General features: G+C 66.3%; 4 protein-coding genes across 7 annotated transcripts; 1 reads left to right on the top strand and 3 right to left on the bottom strand.

The window, feature by feature from the left end:
- Positions 1–798: 798 nt before the first annotated feature.
- MAP1S (microtubule associated protein 1S) lies at positions 799–11,462 on the bottom strand. Its single transcript, XM_037382528.1, is given in 16 exon segments — positions 799–2,473; positions 2,573–2,790; positions 2,934–3,060; positions 3,174–3,349; positions 3,382–3,541; positions 3,543–3,802; positions 3,805–4,120; positions 4,529–5,194; positions 5,196–5,353; positions 5,356–5,403; positions 5,406–6,174; positions 6,650–6,790; positions 6,910–6,992; positions 7,730–7,831; positions 9,735–9,920; positions 11,438–11,462. Coding segments are annotated over 16 exon segments (3,591 nt in total). The 3' UTR covers positions 799–2,317.
- Positions 11,403–12,669, bottom strand: LOC119145829 (cocaine- and amphetamine-regulated transcript protein-like). The gene is made up of 3 exons (XM_037382526.1): positions 12,528–12,669; positions 11,800–11,876; positions 11,403–11,646 (listed from the first exon to the last, which is right to left on the bottom strand). The coding sequence occupies exons 1-3, from the start codon at positions 12,645–12,647 to the stop codon at positions 11,538–11,540; spliced, it is 306 nt and encodes a 101-aa protein (XP_037238423.1). The 5' UTR covers positions 12,648–12,669; the 3' UTR covers positions 11,403–11,537.
- A 22-nt stretch (positions 12,670–12,691) lies between these two features.
- LOC119147647 (survival motor neuron protein-like) lies at positions 12,692–15,999 on the bottom strand. 4 transcript variants are annotated; one of them, XM_037386927.1, is made up of 6 exons: positions 15,909–15,999; positions 14,587–14,766; positions 14,204–14,488; positions 13,986–14,097; positions 13,811–13,899; positions 12,692–13,076 (listed from the first exon to the last, which is right to left on the bottom strand). In XM_037386927.1, exons 1-5 carry the CDS (start codon positions 15,933–15,935, stop codon positions 13,868–13,870), a joined length of 636 nt encoding a protein of 211 aa, XP_037242824.1. In that variant the 5' UTR covers positions 15,936–15,999; the 3' UTR covers positions 12,692–13,076; positions 13,811–13,867. The 4 variants fall into 4 exon arrangements, with proteins under 4 accessions (XP_037242824.1, XP_037242822.1, XP_037242823.1 ...); XM_037386925.1 differs by lacking the exon at positions 12,692–13,076 and adding an exon at positions 13,085–13,328; XM_037386926.1 differs by lacking the exon at positions 12,692–13,076 and adding an exon at positions 13,085–13,328 and having other exon boundaries at positions 13,815–13,899.
- A 1,081-nt stretch (positions 16,000–17,080) lies between these two features.
- On the top strand, positions 17,081–18,793 carry GADD45B (growth arrest and DNA damage inducible beta). The gene is made up of 4 exons (XM_037386937.1): positions 17,081–17,351; positions 17,443–17,544; positions 17,744–17,957; positions 18,123–18,793. The coding sequence occupies exons 1-4, from the start codon at positions 17,314–17,316 to the stop codon at positions 18,234–18,236; spliced, it is 468 nt and encodes a 155-aa protein (XP_037242834.1). The 5' UTR covers positions 17,081–17,313; the 3' UTR covers positions 18,237–18,793.
- The last annotated feature ends 1,823 nt before the right edge of the window (positions 18,794–20,616 follow it).

The raw sequence follows: 20,616 nt of genomic DNA, 5'->3' as shown, positions 1-20,616 counted from the left end.
GTGGCAGTGCCAGGCACAGGCACAGCCCCTGCCCCCCGCCTCAGCACGAGGGGTCACAACCCACCTCCAAGGGAGCGCCCCCCCCCGAAGAGCCCCCTCCCCAAGATGCTGCCGTGGCCCAGCAAAGGGCCTGGCAAGGTCCTGGGGAGGTTTGGGGGATGGGGAGATTCTGGGGGAGTTTGGGGTTGGGGGGTTCTGGGGCTTCAGGGTGGGGTTTTGTTCCCTGGTCCTGCCAGGCTTAAGGCTGAGCATGCAGGGTGGGGGCTCCAGTGCTGCAGCTGGGGCACAAGGGACACGGGACCCCCAGCACCGAGGAGGACTCCAACCCCCCCCTCCCCCAACACCACCCGCAACGCCCCCACCCCATGCCGAGAGCGGGGGCAGAGCGCAGTGGCTGCAGCCCACTCTCTGCGGGCCGGGGGCGGCGGGGATGGGTATGCAGTGTCATAGCAACCCTGCATCCATCCTCAGCGAGCTGGGTACCCGCCCTGCTCAGCCCCTGCCCCCCAGCACAGCACCCCCCCCAGCCCCTCTCCCACCCCCCAGCACGATACCCCTGGACCCCCCAGCCCCTCTCCCACTGCAGGCTACCACCCCGAGCACCCCCCACCCCCAGGGCTGAGCCCAACCAACCATCATTCCACACTCCCAGTACCCCCAAACCACCCTGCAGCATGCCAGGACCCCACATTCCCCCCCCCCCCTCCCCTGCATCGATGGGGTGGAAACTCCAACCTTCCCCCCACCTCCCCCCCCCCCCAAAAAAAACAAACAACCCCACACAACAGGCAGAGCAGCTGGGAGCTATCCTCTTTAATGCTCGTTTTCAACACATTTGCCAAACGGGAACGTGGCGTGCAAGACGGGGAGCGTGCCGGCATCCATGGGCAGGGGCCGGAGGGGGGAGTCACAACCCCCCCACCACCCCCCAACCTCCAAACCAGCTTCCAGCTAAGAAAAAATATTTAAAGCACTAAAGGTGAAACATTCACTCCCCCCACCCCGACACATAGAACGATACAATCCCAGGTAAAAGCCCCCGCGGCCACCAGCCGGTGCCCGGGGCGGGGGGGACTCAGATAAATAACCTCCCACCAGAATAGGTTTGGTTGTTCAGTTTTCACTTTTTTTGTGTGTGGTGGTTTGTTTTGGTTTGGTTTTTTTTGTTTGTTTTCTCCTTTTTTTCTTAAAAAGTCATTACAAAAAGAGCCAACGAGGAGCCTCCTACAAAATGGGTTAGTGTTTGCCCCAGCTGGGCATGGGGGGGCCAGATCTTGCCCCCCTTCCCAGCCTGCCCCGCCCCGCTCTCTGCTCACAAAACCCCTTAAAAATTGCACGTGACATTTGGTTTCTTAACAGCCTTCCAGCAACTCAAGGGCTTGGGGATGAATTGGGGGGGGGGGGGGCACCTTCCCCAGTCCCCCCCGCTCCCCAGCCAGGGTGCAGGCTCAGACCCCATGGCCCCCACTGCCAGGGAGGGAAGAGCCATCGGTGCAGTGAGCTGCCAGGTCTCAGCCTGGTGGAGCAGAAAGCTCCCCCCCAGCTGCTGCACGTGAAAGGGGGGGCCACAGGGACCGGCCGTGCCCAGGGGGGACGGAGACAGTGCTGGGGACAAAGCCCGCAGCTGTAGTGCCAGAGGAGCAGACCCCACAGCCCCCCTGAGCCTGAGCACGAGCCCCAGTGCTGCTCCATGGGGACGGCAGGAGCCCCCCGGGGTGGCCAAGGTTGTCCTAACCCTGTGCCCCCCAGGAAGGAAACCCACCCCCCCGCAGGCCTGGGCTGTGGGTACCGAGGGGGGAGACAATGGCAGTAGTGGCTTGTCCAGGGAGGGGGTACGAACAGCAAACAACAAAATTTACCCTGTTAAATCGAGCATGGCTTGGGCTCGCTGCCCGCCAGGAGACAGCTCAGCACTACTGCTGGATGCCAGGGGTGGGGGACACACAGACACCCCCAGAGGCAGGGTCACCCCCTCCCCGGCTGGTCCCTCACCCCCCTCCCTGGGACGGCGGTGGGTGCAGAGCAAGGAGTGTACGGCTCTGGCGTGGGCATGCGGGAACCACGCGGCGTGTGAGGGTGCGGCATGTGGGTGCTGTGGCTCGGGGTCCCCAGAGAGACCCCGCCAGTCCCTGGGGGGGAACGCAACCCATCTGCCCCCAGAAGACACCCCCCCTCTCTCTCCCCTCCGAGCCATGGTGGCCCCGGGGCTGGCACAGCCCTGAGTCACCAGGTGCGGAGGGAGGGAGAGGGGGGGCCCACAGAGGACGAGGAGGGTGGGGATGAAGCCCATGCTGTGGCCTCCCCCCTTTCCCCTGGCTCAGAACTCCACCTTGCAGGCGGGGAAAGGTCTCATCCTGCATGGCCACGGTGCGTTGCTTCCCAGCACCGTGATGCCCAGCTCCTGCTGCCGGTCGTGGGTCTCCTGGTACCACTCGCTGCATCACAGTGAGTCGAAGGTGGGGATCAAGGTCACCTGCAGAGACACCCACGGCACCGTGTCACCACGAGCCAGCACCAGGAAGGGGCTGATCCCACCTCTCCGGGTAGCTGGCAGGGGTGGGGGGGAGCTCACCTGGATGTCGGTGCCCCACTGGTGCTTGCCGGAGAGGAGGGCATCGAGGAGGGACCGCAGGACACCTTCCTTCAGGTGGTCGTCGCCGCTGACCACGTAGCAGAGGGAACGGATGCGTCGGAAAAACTCCTCATCCACCGTGCGGGCGCTCCAGGAGCCGGGGAGGTACGCCAGGTCCACATAGACTGGGGGGCCCGGGGGGGCTGCAGCCCGTGTGCCTGCAGGATGGGCGGTACGGTTGCTGAGCAGCCCCCACAAACCCACCCCAACCCCAATGCACAGCGCCAGCGGTGCCTCCGCGCTGCTCCGGCACAGGGACACCAATGCTGGGAGTGCCCACGGGTGCCCCCAGCCCCATTACCTGCCGGTGATGCCCTGCCAGCTCCGACGGTGGGCGAGCTCCAGGGCTGGGGTGGTCCCTGGGTTGCGGATGTCCCACTGGAAGGGCCCTTTCTTGTCCCGGGGAGCAGCCTGCCTTGTCCCCACTGTCACGGGCCACGTTGGCAGGGCCCCTGGCCTTGGGTGACTGAGGTGGGGTGCCGGGGTGGCTCGGTCCTCGGGGCAGTGGGCACAGAGCCCGTGCGGGACAGGGTCTTCTTCACCTTGCCGGAGGGGTCCTTCTTGCCAGCGCGGGTCTGCTCGGCCAGCAGCACTCAGGGTCCACCATGCAGATGCAGGCTGGGCAGGGATGGGGAGGGGTCCTTCATGGGGCCGGCAGCGGGTCATGGGCCCTGGCCACACCGCGGGTGGGCTGCTCCAGGTCCTCCTCCGGACTCCAGCCCGTCAGCCAGGATGGAGGGGCCAGTCCTCGGTGGCCGGAGGGACATCGGAGTCAGAAAGGGTGGGCAGTGACTCGCTGACGGAGGTGGGGGGCGTCTCGCCCAGCAGCTGGCGGGGCCGGCCCCGGCGCTGCACCAGCTCATGCGACGGGTCACTGTCTGACAGCTCCCGGGGGCTGGCAGCAGCTGAGGGCGACCGCTCTCGATTTGGGATGCTCGAACTCGCAGGGTGACACCAAGCAGAGGTCCACGTCATGGGGTGAGTCGGAGCGGTGGCCGGGCCGCGGCACCGTGTCACCATCAGCCATGGCGGGTGGTGGCATGGCCGCAGCGGCAGGACAACCCACCCTTCGTGGCCTCCGGCTCCGGTGTCCCCCCGGTCCCCGGGACCGCCTGCCCTCCTCTGGTGGGGACTCACTGACGGGTGGCAGCACCTGCTCAAAGGAGACGAGAGGGACTCATCCACCTCGGTGGAGTGCGGGGAGCCCACCTCGGCCGGCAGCGAGGGGGTGGTTGATGGTGGGGGACACGTCGGGGATGTCGTCCTTGAAGGGGCTGAGGGAGAGGCAGCTGCCTGCTTCTCCTGCGATGAGCTGGAGCCGTCCTGTGAGGCTTTGCCCCCGGCTGGCGGCCAAGTGTTTGGCTGCCGGTTGGTGCCGGTGCCCGGCTCCTCTGTGCCATCATCCACTGGTGACCTGGTGGAAGGGTGTGTGTCCGGCGCTGGCTGGGCCCGAGCTGGCTGGGCGACATCATCTCCAGGGTCTTCTCCTCAGAGCTGCCGCAGGCATCCTCGCCGCCCTCCGGGCTGTGGTTGAGCACTCCCAGTGGGCGTCAGGTCAAAGTTGACACTGCGGTCGCTCTTGGGGGTCTTGGCCAGGGGCGAGAGCGCGGGCAGATGGCTCTCAAGGGCTACTCTCCAATGTAGCGGAACCGCTGGGGTCGTCAGGGTCCTCCAGGCCGTTCTCCAGCAGGATGAGTCCCCTGGTCCTGCCAGCCCCCCAACCCCTCTGTTCTCCAGCGGCAAGGGCTCCAGCTCGCTCTCAGCTGCAGTGCTGCCCTCGTTCCTCAGTTCCTCCTTCCTCCTCCTCCCGCCAGCCCCGGTGAGGCAGCCCCCCGGCCCCGCTCGGCCTCTGGCAGCATGTCCTCAGGGGAGGAGGACTTGGAGCCTTCAGATGTCCCTGGCTCCTTTTTGCTGCCGCTCCCGGGGGGCTTGGCCTTGGGCTTCTCTGGCTCCTCTTGAGGGAGGATTTCTTGACGCTGCCAGACTTGGCAGGGGTTTGCGGGTCTCTGGGACCAGCGTTTCCGGGCCACGGTCTTGGCAGGAGCCTTGACCTCTGCCTTGCTCTCCTTCGCATCCTTCCGGCAGCGTCTCAGCCTTCACCTCCTTCTTCACCACTTCACCTCCTTCTTGGCCTCCCCTTTCGCCTCGGCTCCCTCGTCCTTTATTCAGCATCTTCTTCTCCTCTTTCCGGGGCACAGGCTCCTTCTTTGGCACCGCTTTCTCCTTGCTCAGCTTCAGCTTTGCATCTGCCTTCAGCTTCTCTGTTGAAGAGTCCAGCTTGGTTCGAGCATCCTTGGCTTTCTCATCTTCTGACCCGGCTCTGGTCATCTCCCCCAGGGATTTTGGCTTTTCCTTGGTCCCTGCCTTCACCTCCTTCCTCTCCACCTTTGGAGCCTTTTCCTTCGGCACTGGTGTCCCAGTATCCACCAAGCTGAGCTTGGAAGCTGACTTCAGGCTCTCCTTGCTCTCTGCCCTCCTCTGCTTGAGTGGCTTCTCAGGCTGGGACGCTGGTGGCCCCTTCAAATCGTTCTTGGTGACCACAGGGTGCTTGAGGAACTCCATGGTGCTTCACCTTCTCCAGCCCCTCCAGGATACGGCCCTGAGGGTGCAGCGGGGAAGAGGACCGGATGATTTTCTCGGAGGGGCTAACGGGGTGCCAGACGAGCAGGGCGCAGACGGAGGGCAGGCACTGCAAGGGCAAGTCCTGCTCCTTGGGTAGCTGTTGCCCGACCATTGCTGCAGGAGAAACTCCAGCTCCTTGGTGCCCTTCAGGGGTTCAGGATGTACATGTCCAACCGGCCCACTCCCATCTTCTGGAAGAGGACGGTGGGCTCTGCGCGGGGTCCGCTGTCCCGCGCCAGCAGGTTGGGACAGATGCCCAGCTTCTCCAGGTAGTGCAGGGTCAGGGCAGCCTCATCGCAGCTCTTCAGCACCCGGGAGTTGCCCTCGATGTCCTTCAGCTTCTCGGAGGCGTTGAGGAAGACGACACCCAGCTCCGGGGAGATGAGGTTCTTTGCCCAGTCCCCGTTGCCCTGCGAGCCCTGGGATGGATCTTCCTCCAGCTCAGCCAGCTTCCTCTGCAGCAGGCTGTTGACACCGGGCAGGCTGTCCGTGCCCACGTGCGTCACCAGGATGGAGTCGATGCGGTCCAGGTGCCGCACCAGCTTCCAGAAGGATGATTTGGGGTTGGAGCCTCCATTGACCAGGACGTTGAAGCCATTGACGGCAAAGAAAGCAGAGTCCCCTCTCCCGCCCGGGAAGATATAGCATGCAGGGCTTGGAGAGCTTGAGAAGCCTACCATGGTGGGGGGCTCAAGGAGGTCAAAGGGGGACTGGGGCTCCAGCGACTCCGAGAGGTACTCCATGAACTCCTCCAGCCCCTCCATCTCCGGCAGGATGCAGCCTGGGTTGTAGCGCAGCTCGATGAAGTCCTGGAGGTTGTGATGGTCCAGGCTTGAGTCCCTCCACTCCCCAAAGTCGGGGCAGCTGATGGTCAGCCTGCCTTGGCCAAAGGGGTCCGCAGAGCTGAGGATGTCCCCTACCTGCGAGAGGACAGGGACAGCCAGACTCTCAGGAGGGATGAGGCACCTGTGGCCAGAGATACAGCAGCCCAAGGGGTACTCTGCCTCAGCCCCCCCCTCCCTTGGGCACCTGGGGCCTCCCACAGCCCCATCCCACTCCCACACCCCAGGGCCGGCTGTTGGCACGATCCCTGGCAGGGCGGGGGGTCCCCAATTCACACCCACCCCCAGCTGCGATTCAGGGCACAGGATGCAGCTGACTGTCCCCTCCCAGCCCTGTGGCGGGAGGGATGTGCTGGCACGGCTGCCTGCAGAGCAGATGGCTGGGCCAGCCTCCCGTCCGTGCTGCTGCCCTGCCTGACTCCCCACCGAGACGCCGGAGAACGTGAGCAGACAGTTACTCCGGCAGCATCAGCCCCCCTGCACAGCGGCGGTCAGGCCTGTGAGCTGGGGGCGGGGGCAGGCAGCTCCTTCCTGGGGGTCTCCAGCACCCCACCTCCTTGTCGGTGAAGATCTGGATGAAGTCCCGCAGGGAGAAGCAGCCTGTCTGCAGCATCAGCTCCCCCGTCTCCTCCACGCAGGGCCCAGCGAACACCAGCAGCTTGTGCTGCGACACGTCCGTGATGAGGTTTCGCAGCTGAGGATGGAAGGGACGTGAGGATGGAGGGGACATGAAGATGCCACCAAGCCCCAACCTGCAGCACGCCCCAGCCAGCAGCTCCAAAAAGGCCACAGCCATGTCCCCCAGCTGCTCACCTCGTCACACAGGGATTTGTCGGAGGGGTTGAGCAGCACCAGGGTCTCCAGCACATCTCCCCGATGGTGGAGGGTCCGCTGACCTGCAGGGAGCAAGGGCTGACACCCACCCTCCCCCAAACAACGGGGCTGCACCCCAGTTTGGCCTTGTCCCGTGGGGATGGGATTGGGGGGGTGGGGGGGGACCCGGACAGAGCAGCAGGGCCAGCTCCTGTCCACTTCCCCCACGGAAAGGGACAGCCACTGTCCCGCTCCCAGACGCTGCGGGGGCCAGCGGATCCACTGAGCCAAAGGACACGTTTCCCATGTCCTTCCTGCCACAGGGAGGGGAGGAAAGAAGGGGGGGGTTCAGGCTGGGGGAGCCCCTTCTGCCCCCCCCAAGCAGTGCAGCAAGCCCTGGCTGCTCTCCAGGGGACCTCAGGGCTGTAACCCCCTTCCTAGGCAGGCAGGTACCCACCGGAGACCTGACTACCTCCCACGGTGCCCCCCCACTGCCAGGGGCTGACCCACTGGTATGACAAGGGGACGTGGTGGGCAAGAGGCATTGGAGCAGCCCTGGTATCCCTGGCTCAATATGTTCTTTTCCAATTTTTTCATGGGAATTTGCAGCCTGCCCCAGGATGGGCGAAGGAAGCGGTTTCTCACATGTGGGATCACGGGGTTTGGCCACCAGGTCAGGGTACAAGGCAAAGCCTGTTCCAACAGAGGCTGGGGGCGTAGCGGGGAGGGGGCCCTCCAGCTGTTATCGGGGGGAGGTTCCACACCCCATGAAATAACCACCACCCAGGGGGCATGCATCACATGCCTCCCCTTCTTTTACCTTTCACGATGCTGGAGAAAGTGGCCGAGTGACGGGACACGAAGAGCTTCAGCTGCTCGTCCAGGTTGCACAAGGAGAGATCGATGTCCCAGGAGCGGATTCCTTTGGAGGAGGGGGGGACACGGATAAAAATAACTGGGGGGGGGGGGGGGCAGCCCTGTTAGCACCCACTAGCACCGCATGTGCCCCCACATGGCACCGATTATGCAAGTAACAGCACGGTGGGGACTGTCCCCCCTCCCCCCTTGCCCTGAGACACAGCCGTGCCAGCCTGGTGGCTTTTGGAGTGACCCCAGGGGGGTCCCCAAGCCCAGCCGGACCCTGGCATGACACCAACGCACCAACCGGCTGCCTGGCAGGCGAGCACCTTGCGCGGTGACTCACGACAGCACCAGCTCTGCCAACCCAAAACCCCGGCCCCCAGGCGCCAAGCGCACCTTCCCGGCACCTCTTCAAAGGTGGCAATTAAAAGAATTAACGGTGCCGGAGGATCCGGTGAGCGCGGCGCTGCTGCTCCCAGCACCCAGAGCGGGGTCAGGAACCCCGAAGTGCAGCCTCAAACACCCTCAGGACCCTGTAAGGGGTTGGGGGGGGGGGGGGGGGGGGCTGGCAGCCCCCACCTCTGTGGCCAACCAGCGTGGCCACAACTGCTCCCGGCAAACAGCCTGGCGATGGCGTAAGATGGTGGGGGGGTTGCACAAATTTTGCACAAGGCACCAGGCGAGGGCTATGGCCGTTTTGGGGCGGTATCACTTGGGGCCAGCAAGATTTGGTCCTGCCAGGTCCTGCGGTAGGGGACACGATGGCACAATCCGGGCAACACACACACACACGTGTGTGTGGCGCTGTGTGTGTGTGTTTCCCCATGATTTGGGGTCCTGCTCCAGCACAGGGGTGCTCCAACGCCTGAGACACCCCCCCCACTCAGCTCTGGCCACAGCTTGGGAGTGGGAGATAGGAGCAGGGCTGAAGTGGGGACCCTGCAGCGCCCACCCAGCCCCAGCCTGCATCTGGCCCCCCTAGTTGTGTGGGGCACAGTCTGGGCTGGTAACAAGGGGAGGGGATGGGTCATGGCGGGGGGAGGGGGGCAACTGCAGCCCCAGAGCCTGGGGACAGACCCCAGGGTGGGGAGAGAGGACAGGTCCCTAAAGTCAGGGGACAGGACGGGGGGGGACAGGTCGCAGCAGGGACAAGAAGGTTGGGCAGCACTTGTGGAGGCAGATCCTCGGGGTCTGGGGCAGGAGAAGGAGGCAGAGCCTTGGGGGCCCGGGGGGTGGCAGATCCTGAGGGCTGGGGTGGGGACGCAGGTTCAGGGAGTTCAGGCAGCAGAACCTGAGGACCTGGGACAAGGGGGCAGATCCTGGGGGTCTGGGGCAGGAGAAGGAGCAGATCCGCAGATCCTGGGGGTCTGGGGCAGGAGAAGGAGCAGATCCACAGATCCTGGGGGTCTGGGGCAGGAGAAGGAGCAGATCCACAGATCCTGGGGGTCTGGGGCAGGAGAAGGAGCAGATCCACAGATCCTGGGGGTCTGGGGCCAGGAGAAGGAGCAGATCCACAGATCCTGGGGAGTCTGGGGCAGGAGAAGGAGCAGATCCACAGATTCCTGGGGAGTCTGGGGCATCTGGGGCAGATTCGGGGAGGGTGTGTGTGCACATCCTGGGAGTCTGGGGCAGGAGAGGGGGCAGATGGGGGGGGGGGGGGCAGATCCGGGGGGGGGGGGAGGGGCAGTCGTAGGGGCTGAGGGGCAGGAGAGGGGGCAGGTGACAGGGCAGTCGCTGGGGGCCTAGGGGGCAGACCCCGAAGGCCTGGGCCAGGAGGGGGCGGCCGGCAGGCCCGGGGGGGTGAGGGGGGCGGGGGGCAGACCCCAGGGGCAGCGGGGCTGGAGCGGGCCGGCCTCGGGGGGGAGCTGCGGGTGGCGGGGTCCGCAGCAGGGCCGAGCGCGGCGCATCCCGCGCGGGGAGGGGAGGGCCGGGCCCACAGCGGGGCCCAGGAGCCGCGGGCTCACCTCGCTCCAGCTGCTGTAGCGCGGCGGCCAGCAGGCCGGGCCGGTGGCAGCCGCCACCCCACGATGGCCAGCAGCGAGTAGCGGCGCGGCCCCGCCGAGGCCGAGGCCCCGGGCCCGGGCGGGGGAACCGGAACCGCGCCGCCGCCGCCCGCCCCTCGCCCTCCGCAGCCCCCGCGGCCCGCGGCCGCCGCCATCTTCGCGCCCCCCGCCCGCCGCGCCGCGCCCCCGCTGCGTCACCGCCGCCGCGCCCCGCCCACTGATGTCACGCCGGCCAATGGGGAGCCGCGACGGGGCAAGGGAAAGGGAGGAGCAGCGAAGGGCTGGCAGCTCTTAAAGGGCAATAGCGGGGGTGGGGCCGCCGCGTGTGGGGCCTCCCGCGCAGCGCGGTGCAGTGCAATACAATACAATCTAACCCCACTCCAATGCAGCGCCGGTGCAATGGACTACAATGCAATGCAGCAATGCAATGCAACCCAACCCCAATACAACGCAATGCAGCAAGGCAATCCAATCCAATGCAGCAAGGTACAACGCCATACAATGCAACGCAGCAACCAGTGCAGCACAATGCAATGCAGGGGCTGCCCGTGCAGTGCGGTGCAGCACAGTGCAAGCAATCAAATGCAATGTAATGCATTTATTATTATATAATAATGAGTAGATTATTATATATTCTTATATATATTATTATTATATATTATATAATTATATACATTATATATGAATATTATTATATATTATATATATAATAAAAATATATTATTATAAAATAATAATAAAACAGTGATGCAATGTAATCCAACCCAATGCAGCATGGTGCAATGCAATACAATGCAAGGCAGCAACTAGTGCAGCATGATGCAATGCAGGGGCCACCCGCGCAGTGCAGCACAGTGCAAAGCAATTCAATGCAATGCAGCACAATGCAATGCAATGCAGCAGCTGGTGCAGTGCAATGGAGCACAATGCAAGGGAAGAAAAGAGAAGGGAAGGGGCGCACAGGTCAGCAGGCAGCTGGGGGTGGGTGTTGCAGGGTGATACAGTGATGGGAAGCATTGTGGGGATGGGGCTGTGCAGTGCAATGCAGAGCAGGCAGGGTGCGGTGCAGCAGGATGCAGCTCAGTGCAGCACAGTACAGTGCAGTGTGATGCAGTGTGCACTGCAGGGATGGAGTGTGCAGTGAGGAGCAAGGCTGCATTGCGCGTAAGTCGTGGGGTGCAGTGCAGCACAGCATAAGGGCTGGGCAATACGCTGCAGTGCAGGATGGGACCAGGCCCTGCAGCCCCCTCACAGCCCCCTGCCCTCGACCTCTCCTAGACTGCTCCCCCAACCAACAGCTCCCTGCAGGTGGGGAATAACCAGCCCCCGGGACCCAGCCCTTGGCCCCTAGCCCACCCTTGCACCACCCCCACCCCCTGCCCCACATCCCACCCCAGCCTCAGGTGCCCCACATGGACCTGCAGCAGGATGGGACCCACACCTGCCCAGCATGCCAGGGCCCACGCACCATGGCACAGGGGTGCTGCTCCCCCCACCCCAAATCCCCCAGCGAGCAGGCAGCAGGCATGAATCCAAGTAATTTAATGTCACCCTGGGCCCCCCCAGCTCCACGGGCCAGGGCACCCAAGGGTGCTGGTGCGCTGTGCAGGCACGACCTGGCGCAGCGTGAGGGCTGGGGGTCCACGGCTCCCCCCTCGCTGCACAGGGCACAGCCTGGGCCAGCAGCATCCCGGCAAAGTGGCAGCATCCCTGGTGTCCCCGCCGGTGTCCCTGCCGGTGTCCCCGCCGGTGTCCCGCTGTCCTTCAGGAGCACTTGAGGAGGAACAGGTTGCAGGCGGTGCCGCGAGGGCAGTTGCAGAGCTTGCCAATACGGGCCCCCCTCCGCACGGCGCCACGGCTCCCCGGGCTGACACTGCAGGATGGGACCGTCAGCCCCAGCGCTTGGCTCCCCCAGGGGCTGGGCCCCCACAACCAGCAACCAAAGGGCCCAGGTGTTGGCTTGTGGGGTTTGGGGTCCCCCCCCGCCCCCCGTGAGCAGCCAGGGCTCACGCACCCAGTGCCGTACGAGGGCACCCAGCTCAGCCGCTTCTCCAGCGCCGGCAGCTCCGGGCTCCCCAGCTTCTCCAGCAGCTCCTGCAGCACCTCGACCTGTGGCAGGCAGCACCCTGTCACCCCAAGTCCCTGGGATGGCCAGGGTGTCACCCAAGTCCTCTGGGATGGCCAGTGTGGCTGCATCACCCAGGTCCCCCAGGATGCCCCCAGGACCCTGCCCCAGCCCCCAGCCCCATGGTTGCACCTGGGGTGTAACCACCACCCCAGCCCCCCTGAGCCTGGCTGGGGCTGGGCCCTGCCGGAGGGGGCTGGGGGCTGCAGCAGGGTTGGGGGGCTCGGAGTGCGAGGGTGCAGCCCACTCCTGGGTCCCCACCCCAGCGCCACATCCCCGCCCCACCCTGAGCTGGAGCAGCCGGAGGGAAAAACAGGTCGAAGCTGTGAATCCCCACAAGCCCCGGGATGTCCCTGGGATGTCCCCCGGGATGTCCCCAGTGCTGCGGGATGTCCCGGGTGCTGTGGCTGCAGGGACCCCACCAAAGCCAGAGAGCAGCAGCAGAGAACCAGGGGCGAGGTCTCGGTCTCCCCCGTCCCCAGGCGCCCCAGGGACCCCCCGATCACAGCCAGAGCGAAGCCCCATGCCGGGTGGGAGGAGCAGGAGCACCCCAAGGTGCACCCAGAGCTGTGTGGAGGGTGCTGGGGGGGCCCATCCCTGCCGACACCGCTCCCAGCCCCCTTACCAGCTCGGCTGCTCCCGGCTCTGCCCGGGCAGGCTCTCGGCCGGCCGGACCCCCAGCTCTGCGGTGCGGGCAGGATGAGGCCGGAGCCGAGCAGGCAGAGCAGGCAGAGCCAGGCACTCTCCATGCTCCTGGTTCCGGATGCGTCCCTGGATGCCGAGACGTGCCTGGCTCAGGCGGCTTTATACCCCTGTGCCGCCGGTGTGGGCAAACACCCGCTGACGCAGACGGGGAGCTGGCGCCCCGCGGGTGCATGTGTCCCCCCAAACCTGGATGCCGTCAGCAAAGGGGGATGGGGGGCAATGTCCCCGGGAGGACGCATCCCCTGGGACACCTGTGCCCCGAGCAGCGGGCATGGACGTCAGCACCGCGTCCAGCCGGAGCAGCCCGAGAGCCGGCGGGCACGGAGCCCCCCTCCCGGCGGGGCTGACCCCCCCAGCACGGGCCAGGCGGAGGGCACTGCCAATTCCCTGAGCAAACACGGCGGCGTGGCTCATCCCAGCACGTCCCAGGCGCTGGCAGAGCCCGGGGTCCCTCCGGGGACGGTGCAGACAGGCTGGCACGTGGGTGGCACAAACAGCTTTATTCCAAAAGAGGGGACAGAGAGGGGGGGACAGAAAAGGGGACAGAGGAGGGGTGCAGCCCCCCCCTGGCCAGGGCTCTGATGCAGAGCCGGCCAGGGTGGAGGAAGGCTGCTCCTGCCTGTCCCTGCAGCCGGGACCCCCGGGAGGGACCCCTTGGTAAGGGAGGGGAGCGCGGTGCTGCCCCACGGCTGCCCCTCTGGCACAGCGTGGGGGGCCCGATCCAGCTGGAGGGGAGCAGACGCAGCTGAGCGGCAGGGAAAGGGTCCCCCTGCCCCCGTCCCACAGCTACACCAACTCCCCTAGTGTCCCCATGGGGTCCCCCAACCCCACAGCATCCATGTGGGATGTCCCCTCCCCATCCTGCAGCCCTCCCAGGTCCCCTCATGTCCCTGTAGTGTCCCCCAACCCCACAGCATCCCTGTGGGGTCTGTCCCTCCCCATCCTGCCCTCCCAGGTCCTCCAGTGTCCTTGTGGGGTCCCCCAGCCCCAGAGCATCCCAGTGGGGTGTCCCCTGTCCCACAGCCCTACTACGTCCCTCAGTATCCCCGGGGGAGGTCCCCCAGCCCCACAGCCGCCCTGCGGGGTCACCCCCTATCCTGTAGCCCTCCCAAGCCCCCCCTCCCTGTGTCCCCCCCAGCAGGGTGGTGATGTGACAGTGGGGGGTGTGGGGATAGGGGTCCCATGCTCTGAGCGTCCCCACTCCCACCTGCCCTCCTAGTGGCGTGGGGGCTTCTTCTGCCTGTGGCCTGGCTGCGGGGGGGGCTCAGCAGCCTCTGTCCGCCCTTCCCGGAGGCCCTGGGGCACAGAGGAGTAGGGGGTCACAAGGTGGGTACATTCCCCTGCTTTCCCCCCTCCCATTCCCCCTTCTCCCCCTGCCGTACCACCATAGAAGCCGGTGTGGTACCCGCTCATGTACCAGGCCATCAGCATGGCGGCCAAAGCATCCTCCTCCTCCTCTTCCTCCTGCAGGGCATGCAGCAGGGCTGGGGGGCACTGCGGGGGCATCACCTGCCAGCAGCACCCACAGCCCCTTGGGGAGAAACCTGGGGGAGGCACACAGGGTGCCCCAAGGCTTGGGGGGGGGGGGGTGGACACTCACCTCGGGGGGCCGGGGGGAGCAGGGCACCCGCTCGCCCTTCCTCCTCGTGGTGCGTGGGGGGGGCTCCCACGCCGAGGGGGTGTTCTGGCCCCTTGGGGCATCCCTCGCCCTCCAGGCCCCAGGGCGGGGGGGCAGGAGATCAGCCAGTGCCCGCTCCTCGGTGTTGCCGTAGCCATCGAACTCCACCAGGCACGTGCCAGCAGCGCGGTCCAGCGCCCGTAGGTGAGCGGGGTACAGTAGCCCATCCCCCGCCCAGGTGGTGGTGCAGGCGTCACCCACCCGCCACTGCGGGGACACGGGGGGGGGGTCACAACGCGGGGGGGTGTCACAGGGGGACAGCGTGGATCCCGGATCCCACGGGGCTCGGGATCTGGCTTGCTCACCTGGTGGCCTTCCTCCGCCTCATCCTCCTGCTCCTGCTCACTGTGGGTCACGCTCGAGGTGGGGGTCTCGGAGTCGCCATCCGACCCCTCGGCTGGGGTGTCCCGGGGGGAGCGGGGCAGGGTAGCCCCCGGGATCGCCGCCTTCCCCGAGGATGGGCCCGCCGGCTGGGGGTCGGGGCCCTGCGGGCAACACCGGTGGCGTCACCTGGGGGGGGGCACAGAGACCCCCACCCACCAAGACGGCCCCCTGACCCCAGCTGGGCCAGAGCCCCCAGCCCCAGCCCATGGCCCCCAGCCTGGTCCCAGCCCAGTTTGGTGGCCCCAGTCCTGGTACAGTGGCCTCAAGCCCAGTCTGGTCCCAGTTTAGTGGCCCCCAGCCCAGTGCCATCCCAGTTTAGTGGCCCCTAGTCCCAGTCCCATTCCAGTTTAGTGGCCCACAGCCCAGTCCGGTCCCAGCTTAGTGGCTCCCAGCCAGGTCCTGTCCCAATTTGGTGGCCCCCAGCCCAGTCCCATCCCGGTTTGGTGGCCCTGAGGCCGGTCCCATCCCAGTTCGGTGGCCCCCAGCACAGAGCCATCCCAGTTTAGTGGCCCCTAGTCCCAGTCCCATTCCAGTTTAGTGGCCCCCAGCCAAGTCCGGTCCCAATTTGGTGGCCCCCAGCCAAGTCCGGTCCCGGTTTGGTGGCCCTGAGGCCGGTCCCATCCCAGCTGGGTGGCCCCCAGCCCAGTGCCATCCCAGTTTAGTGGCCCCTAGTCCCAGTCCCATTCCAGTTTAGTGGCCCCCAGTCCCAGTCCCATTCCAGTTTAGTGGCCCCCAGCCCAGTCCGGTCCCAGCTTGGTGGCTCCCAGCCAGGTCCCGTCCCAATTTGGTGGCCCCCAGCCCAGTCCCATCCCGGTTTGGTGGCCCTGAGGCCGGTCCCATCCCAGTTGGGTGGCCCCCAGCCCAGTGCCATCCCAGTTTAGTGGCCCCTAGTCCCAGTCCCATTCCAGTTTAGTGGCCCCCAGTCCCAGTCCCATTCCAGTTTAGTGGCCCCCAGCCCAGTCCGGTCCCAGCTTGGTGGCTCCCAGCCAGGTCCCGTCCCAATTTGGTGGCCCCCAGCCCAGTCCCATCCCGGTTTGGTGGCCCTGAGGCCGGTCCCATCCCAGTTGGGTGGCCCCCAGCCCAGAGTCATTCCAGTTTAGTGGCCCCTAGTCCCGGTCCCATCCCAGCTCAGTTTGGTGGCCCCCAGCGCAGTCCCATCCCGGTTTGGTGGCCCCGAGGCCGGTCCCATCCCAGCTCGGTGGCCCCCAGCCCGCTCCGGCCCCGGTCCCAGCCCGGTGCCCACCCGCGGCCCCGGGGCCCGCTCGGCCATGGCCCGGTACCGGCGGCACCAGCGGCACTACCCCCGCGCCCGCACGTAGCCCCGGCCCCGCCCCCGCCCGCGCGGGGCCATCTGGGTAACGTAGTCCCCGCGCGCTGCGACACGGGACGGGCGGCGCGCGCCGGCACTGCACTTCCCAGGGGGCAGCGCGGGGGGAGCTGGAGCGCGCGGGCAGAGCGGCGCCTCCGCATCTGGCGCCCCCTGGTGGCCGGGCGGTGTGACTGCTGCACGTGGCAGCGTGGGGACACGGGGCACATGGACACGGGTGGCGTGTGGGGGCAGGTGTGCAAGGGAGGGTGTGCCAGGGTGAGCGTGCAAGGGTGGGGGGTGCCCGGGTGGGTGTGCAAGGGCGGGTGAGCCAGGGCAGCCATGCTAGGGCGGGCGCTCCCGGCCGCGGGCCCAGCCCGGTACCGGCAGGTGGCAGCAGCCGCCGCCCCGGAGCCCGCCCGGCCGCGCCGCCCCGGGGTCCCCGCTCGTGTCCCCGATTCCCCCGGCTCGGAGTGCACTGACCCCCGCTACGGGTCCCGGTGCACGGACCGACCCCCCGGTGCTGCCCCCGGTGCACGGGCCGACCCCCCGGTGCACGGACAGACACCCCCCCGGTGCAGACCCCTGTGCACGAACTGACCCCCCCCGGTGCACGCACCGATCCCACCGGTGCAGACCCCGGTGCACGAACCAACCGCCCCGGTGCACGCACCGATCCCACCGGTGCAGACTCCGGTGCACGAACCAACCGCCCCGGTGCACGCACCGATCCCACCGGTGCAGACCCCGGTGCACGAACCGATCGCCCCGGTGCACGCACCGATCCCACCGGTGCAGACCCCCGTGCACGCACAAACCCCTCCCGGTGCACGGACCAACCCTCCCGGTGCAGACCCTGTGCACGGCCCGACCCCCGGTGCAGCCCCGGTGCAGCTAGGGGAGCCAGCTCTGGGCGGGTGTTCCCCCCCCGCGGCCCCCCGGCAACGACTCAGCCCCACGTGGGACCCGCCGGCGGCACCCAATCCCCGCGGTGCCCGCCCGTTGCTTTGTGCCTGGCCAGCCAATGGACGAAGCGGGGGCGCCGAGCAACGCACCGCCCCTCGATGGAAGGCTATAAAAGGCGGCGCCGGGCGCGGTTGTTGGTTCAGAACGGGTGAGCTGTGGCAACGGCTGGAGGGCGACAGCACCGCGACAGCACCGCGACAGCACCGCGACAGCACCGCGACAGCACCGCGACAGCACCGCGACAGCACCGCGACAGCACCGCGACAGCACCGCGACAGCACCGCGACAGCACCGCGACCACTATCGGGATTATTACTCTTGGGCTTTGCCTCCCAGCCGCGGTCCCTAGGCTCCCGTCCCGGATTGCAATTGCACCATGACCTTGGAGGAGCTGGTGCCCTGCGATAGCAGCAAGTAAGTGGAGTGGTCGTGGAAACCTGGGGTGGGGTGGGGGTTTGTCGTTGATGTCGCCGGTGCTGACTGATTGTTCTCGCCCCTCCGGTAGGATGCAGGCAGTAAGCGAGGCGGTGGAGCGGGTGCTGGTGGCGGCGCAGAGGCAGGACCGGCTGACAGTGGGGGTCTACGAGTCTGCCAAGCTCATGAACGTGTGAGTATCGGGGGGGGGCTCTGGGTATCACCGGCACGGGGCGGGGGTGCCCATCCAGGGGCAGATAGCACTGGGCTGGCTCTGGGTAAAGGGCTCATGTGGGGGGTGGCCAGGGTGACACGAGGTGACACCCCGAGGTGGGAAGCTGTGCCATGCAGAGGTGGTCTTGTCCCCCCCTAACGCCCCCTGTGCCCCACAGGGACCCCGACAGCGTGGTGCTGTGTGTGCTGGCCACCGACGAGGAAGACGAAGGTGACATCGCCCTGCAGATCCACTTCACCCTCATCCAGGCCTTCTGCTGTGACAATGACATCCACATCCTGCGTGTCTCGGGCATGCAGCGCTTGGCCACCATCCTGGGCGAGCCCGAGCCGGCCACCGAGCCCCGCGACCTCCACTGCCTCTTAGTCACGGTGAGTGGGACAGTGATGCACGGCACAGCCACGCGCTGCTGGCCCCGTGACTCACTCCAGGCACTGCGCCAAGGATGGGGACTTTGGGGTGGCGTGGTGGGGACTCAGGGCCACGTGTTGGCACCCGGCGGTGGCACTAAAACCTGGTGGCTTTTTGCTCCCCAGAACCCCCACACGGATGCCTGGAAGAGCCAAGGGTTGGCAGAGGTGGCGAGTTACTGCGCCGAGAGCCGTGACAAGAACCAGTGGGTGCCGTACGTCTGCCTGCAGGAGCGCTGAGCTGGCCCCAGCCAGGGAGAAAAGAAAAAAAAATAATAAAGTAAAACGGCAGGAAAAAAAGGAAGGAGAAACAGCCAGTTAAAACCCACAAACCCAAACACCCACCGATTTATTTTTTTTCTTTTTAACCGGAGAGGGAGGACGGAGCAGCCTGGCCGCACCGGTGGGCATGGGAAGAACGGTGGCCGTGCCGTGCCGGTGGGACGCTGGCCGGAGCACACCGGAGCCGTGCCGAGGAGTTGTGCTTGGCCACGGGGACCGTGGGACCGTGAGGAGCGTGGGGAGGAGATGGCGACTGGTTTTTGGTTTGCTTTTTTTTTTTTTTTGGCATCCGTGGCTCAGCGGAGGCGAGGACTGCGGAGCAATGGAGGTTTTTTGCAAACGAACTGCTTTTTTTCCAAGGGATAAATTATTGTCCGTGTTGATGGACCTGCAGCACCAGTTTAGTTTTTGCACTCAAGCCACTTGGAGACCCTGATCTGAAGCTATTCCAGAGTCTATTCTTATACTGATTTAAAAAAAAAAAATATTTGCAATAAAATGTTCGAAGTCATGAATGTCTGCCTTCCTCTGCCAGAGCCATTCCCACGGGGAGTGGGATCAGCTGCTCCTGGGTGGGTTTTGGGGTGGGGAAGGGCCCCCCACAGCTGCACTTGGCACCAGCCCCACTCCCCACCCCCTCCCTGGGCTCTGTGGGGGGGCGCTGGGGCATTTCCCACCTGTGTGTGGGCCACCACCCCCCAAGCCGCTTGGGGAAGGGGAACCCCCTCCCCCCCTGCTGGGGAAACCCCTGGGGCTGACAGCCCACGCGAGGCCTGAGCCGTGGGAAACTGAGCCATGCCCCCACGGTGGGGGGGGGGGGGTTGGGATGCACCACAGAAACCACCCAGCCATGGGAACTGGGGCCAGGATGCACCCCAGCTCACCAGACTAGGGGGGACCCCAGGTCCCCAGCAGCTGGGACTCGCCCTGTGCTTGGCACTGCAGGTGCCGACAGCCTGGGGGGTGGGTGGGGGTCTGCAGCTGTGTAGGGGGTGACCCCACATATAGATAAACCCCCTCACCTAGACATGGCTGCCCAGACTGCTGGGTTCTTCTCCCGCAGCCCACCCCCCCAGTGGGTCTTTGGATCTGGGGGGAGGGGGAGGGGGGTGCTGAAGCCCGAAGGCTCAGGAGAAACTGAGGCAGTGACCTGCAGGTGGGCAGCTGCTCCCCCAGTGCCACTGCTCTCACACGGTGGGGTGTGGGGACCCCTCCAGGACCCCTCCCGGGGGTAGGAGCCACCAGCCTGGGCACATGGGGGTGTGTGTCTGCATGCATGTGCACACGCGTGTGCGTGCCAGGGCCCGGTGTGGGAGCTGCCAGCCCCGCTCCAAGCATGCCGGCATCGGCACGTCGGAGCAAGCCCCGACCTGGGCTCACCCCCGCTGCATTGCCCTGGTTCACACGCACACACATGCACACACATGTATGCACACGTGACGTCCCTGGGCACCATGCCATGGGTACCGGTGTCAGGCTGGGGTGATGACCCTCAGCCAAGCCACGTGGCTGGGGACACCGGGTCCCACTGGGGCGTGGGGACCCGCCGAGGGCCGGGATTTGTGCCAGCCCCGTGGCCAGCACCAGGCTGCCGGGAGGGAGCTGGGACTCAGCTGAGGGGTGCAATCCTGCCCGCCTGGGACACGGTGTCCAGCCTGCCCGGGAACAGAGTGACCGTCCCCTCTGGCTGGGGACACGGTGGCCATCCCAGGGTACATCACATCCCAGGGACATGCCCTGTGCCCTCCCTTTGGGCTTTGACTGCAGGGGGAAACTGAGGCACGGAGGGACAGTGGCATGTGACAGACCTGGCTGAGGCCACCAAGGCAGGTGGGGACCCGTGCCACCCCCTCCCACCCACTGCACCGCAGGCTGGAGCCATCCCTGGGGTGGGGGCCACGGGTCCCCCCCAGTGTAGCTTGGGGGGTCCCATGGGGCCAGGTAGCCCCTGGGTGGGGGCAACAACCCCCCCAGTTCACAGAGTTGGGCTGGCCGGCCCCCACCCTGCAGCAGGTGGCAGGGGGGGACACAGCAAAGGACCACCCAGCCTGGGCCACCAGGTCAGCAACCTGGGCCACCGGGTCTGCCCGGCCATGCCTGCGATGAGCTGGCAGGTCTCAGCTCAGCGTGGGGGGCTGGGGCGGGGGGCACGATGGGGCTGGTTCAGTGGGGCAGGATGGGTCCCCAGCCCCCCGGGGGGCCAAGCCAGCCCAGCGGGGAGGGTGATTTCTGCCTGCGGCCATCAGCCACCCCACCCCCCACCCCGGCTGTACCCGCTAGCACGCGGGGACACAGGGGGACACCGGGGGACACAGAGGGACAGAGGCGTCCTGAGAAG

This window comes from Falco rusticolus, chromosome 4 (genome assembly GCF_015220075.1).
Source record: "Falco rusticolus isolate bFalRus1 chromosome 4, bFalRus1.pri, whole genome shotgun sequence".
NCBI lineage: Eukaryota > Metazoa > Chordata > Aves > Falconiformes > Falconidae > Falco > Falco rusticolus.
Note: the sequence above shows the minus strand (reverse complement) of the source record. Positions and strands in the feature narration are given on the sequence as shown.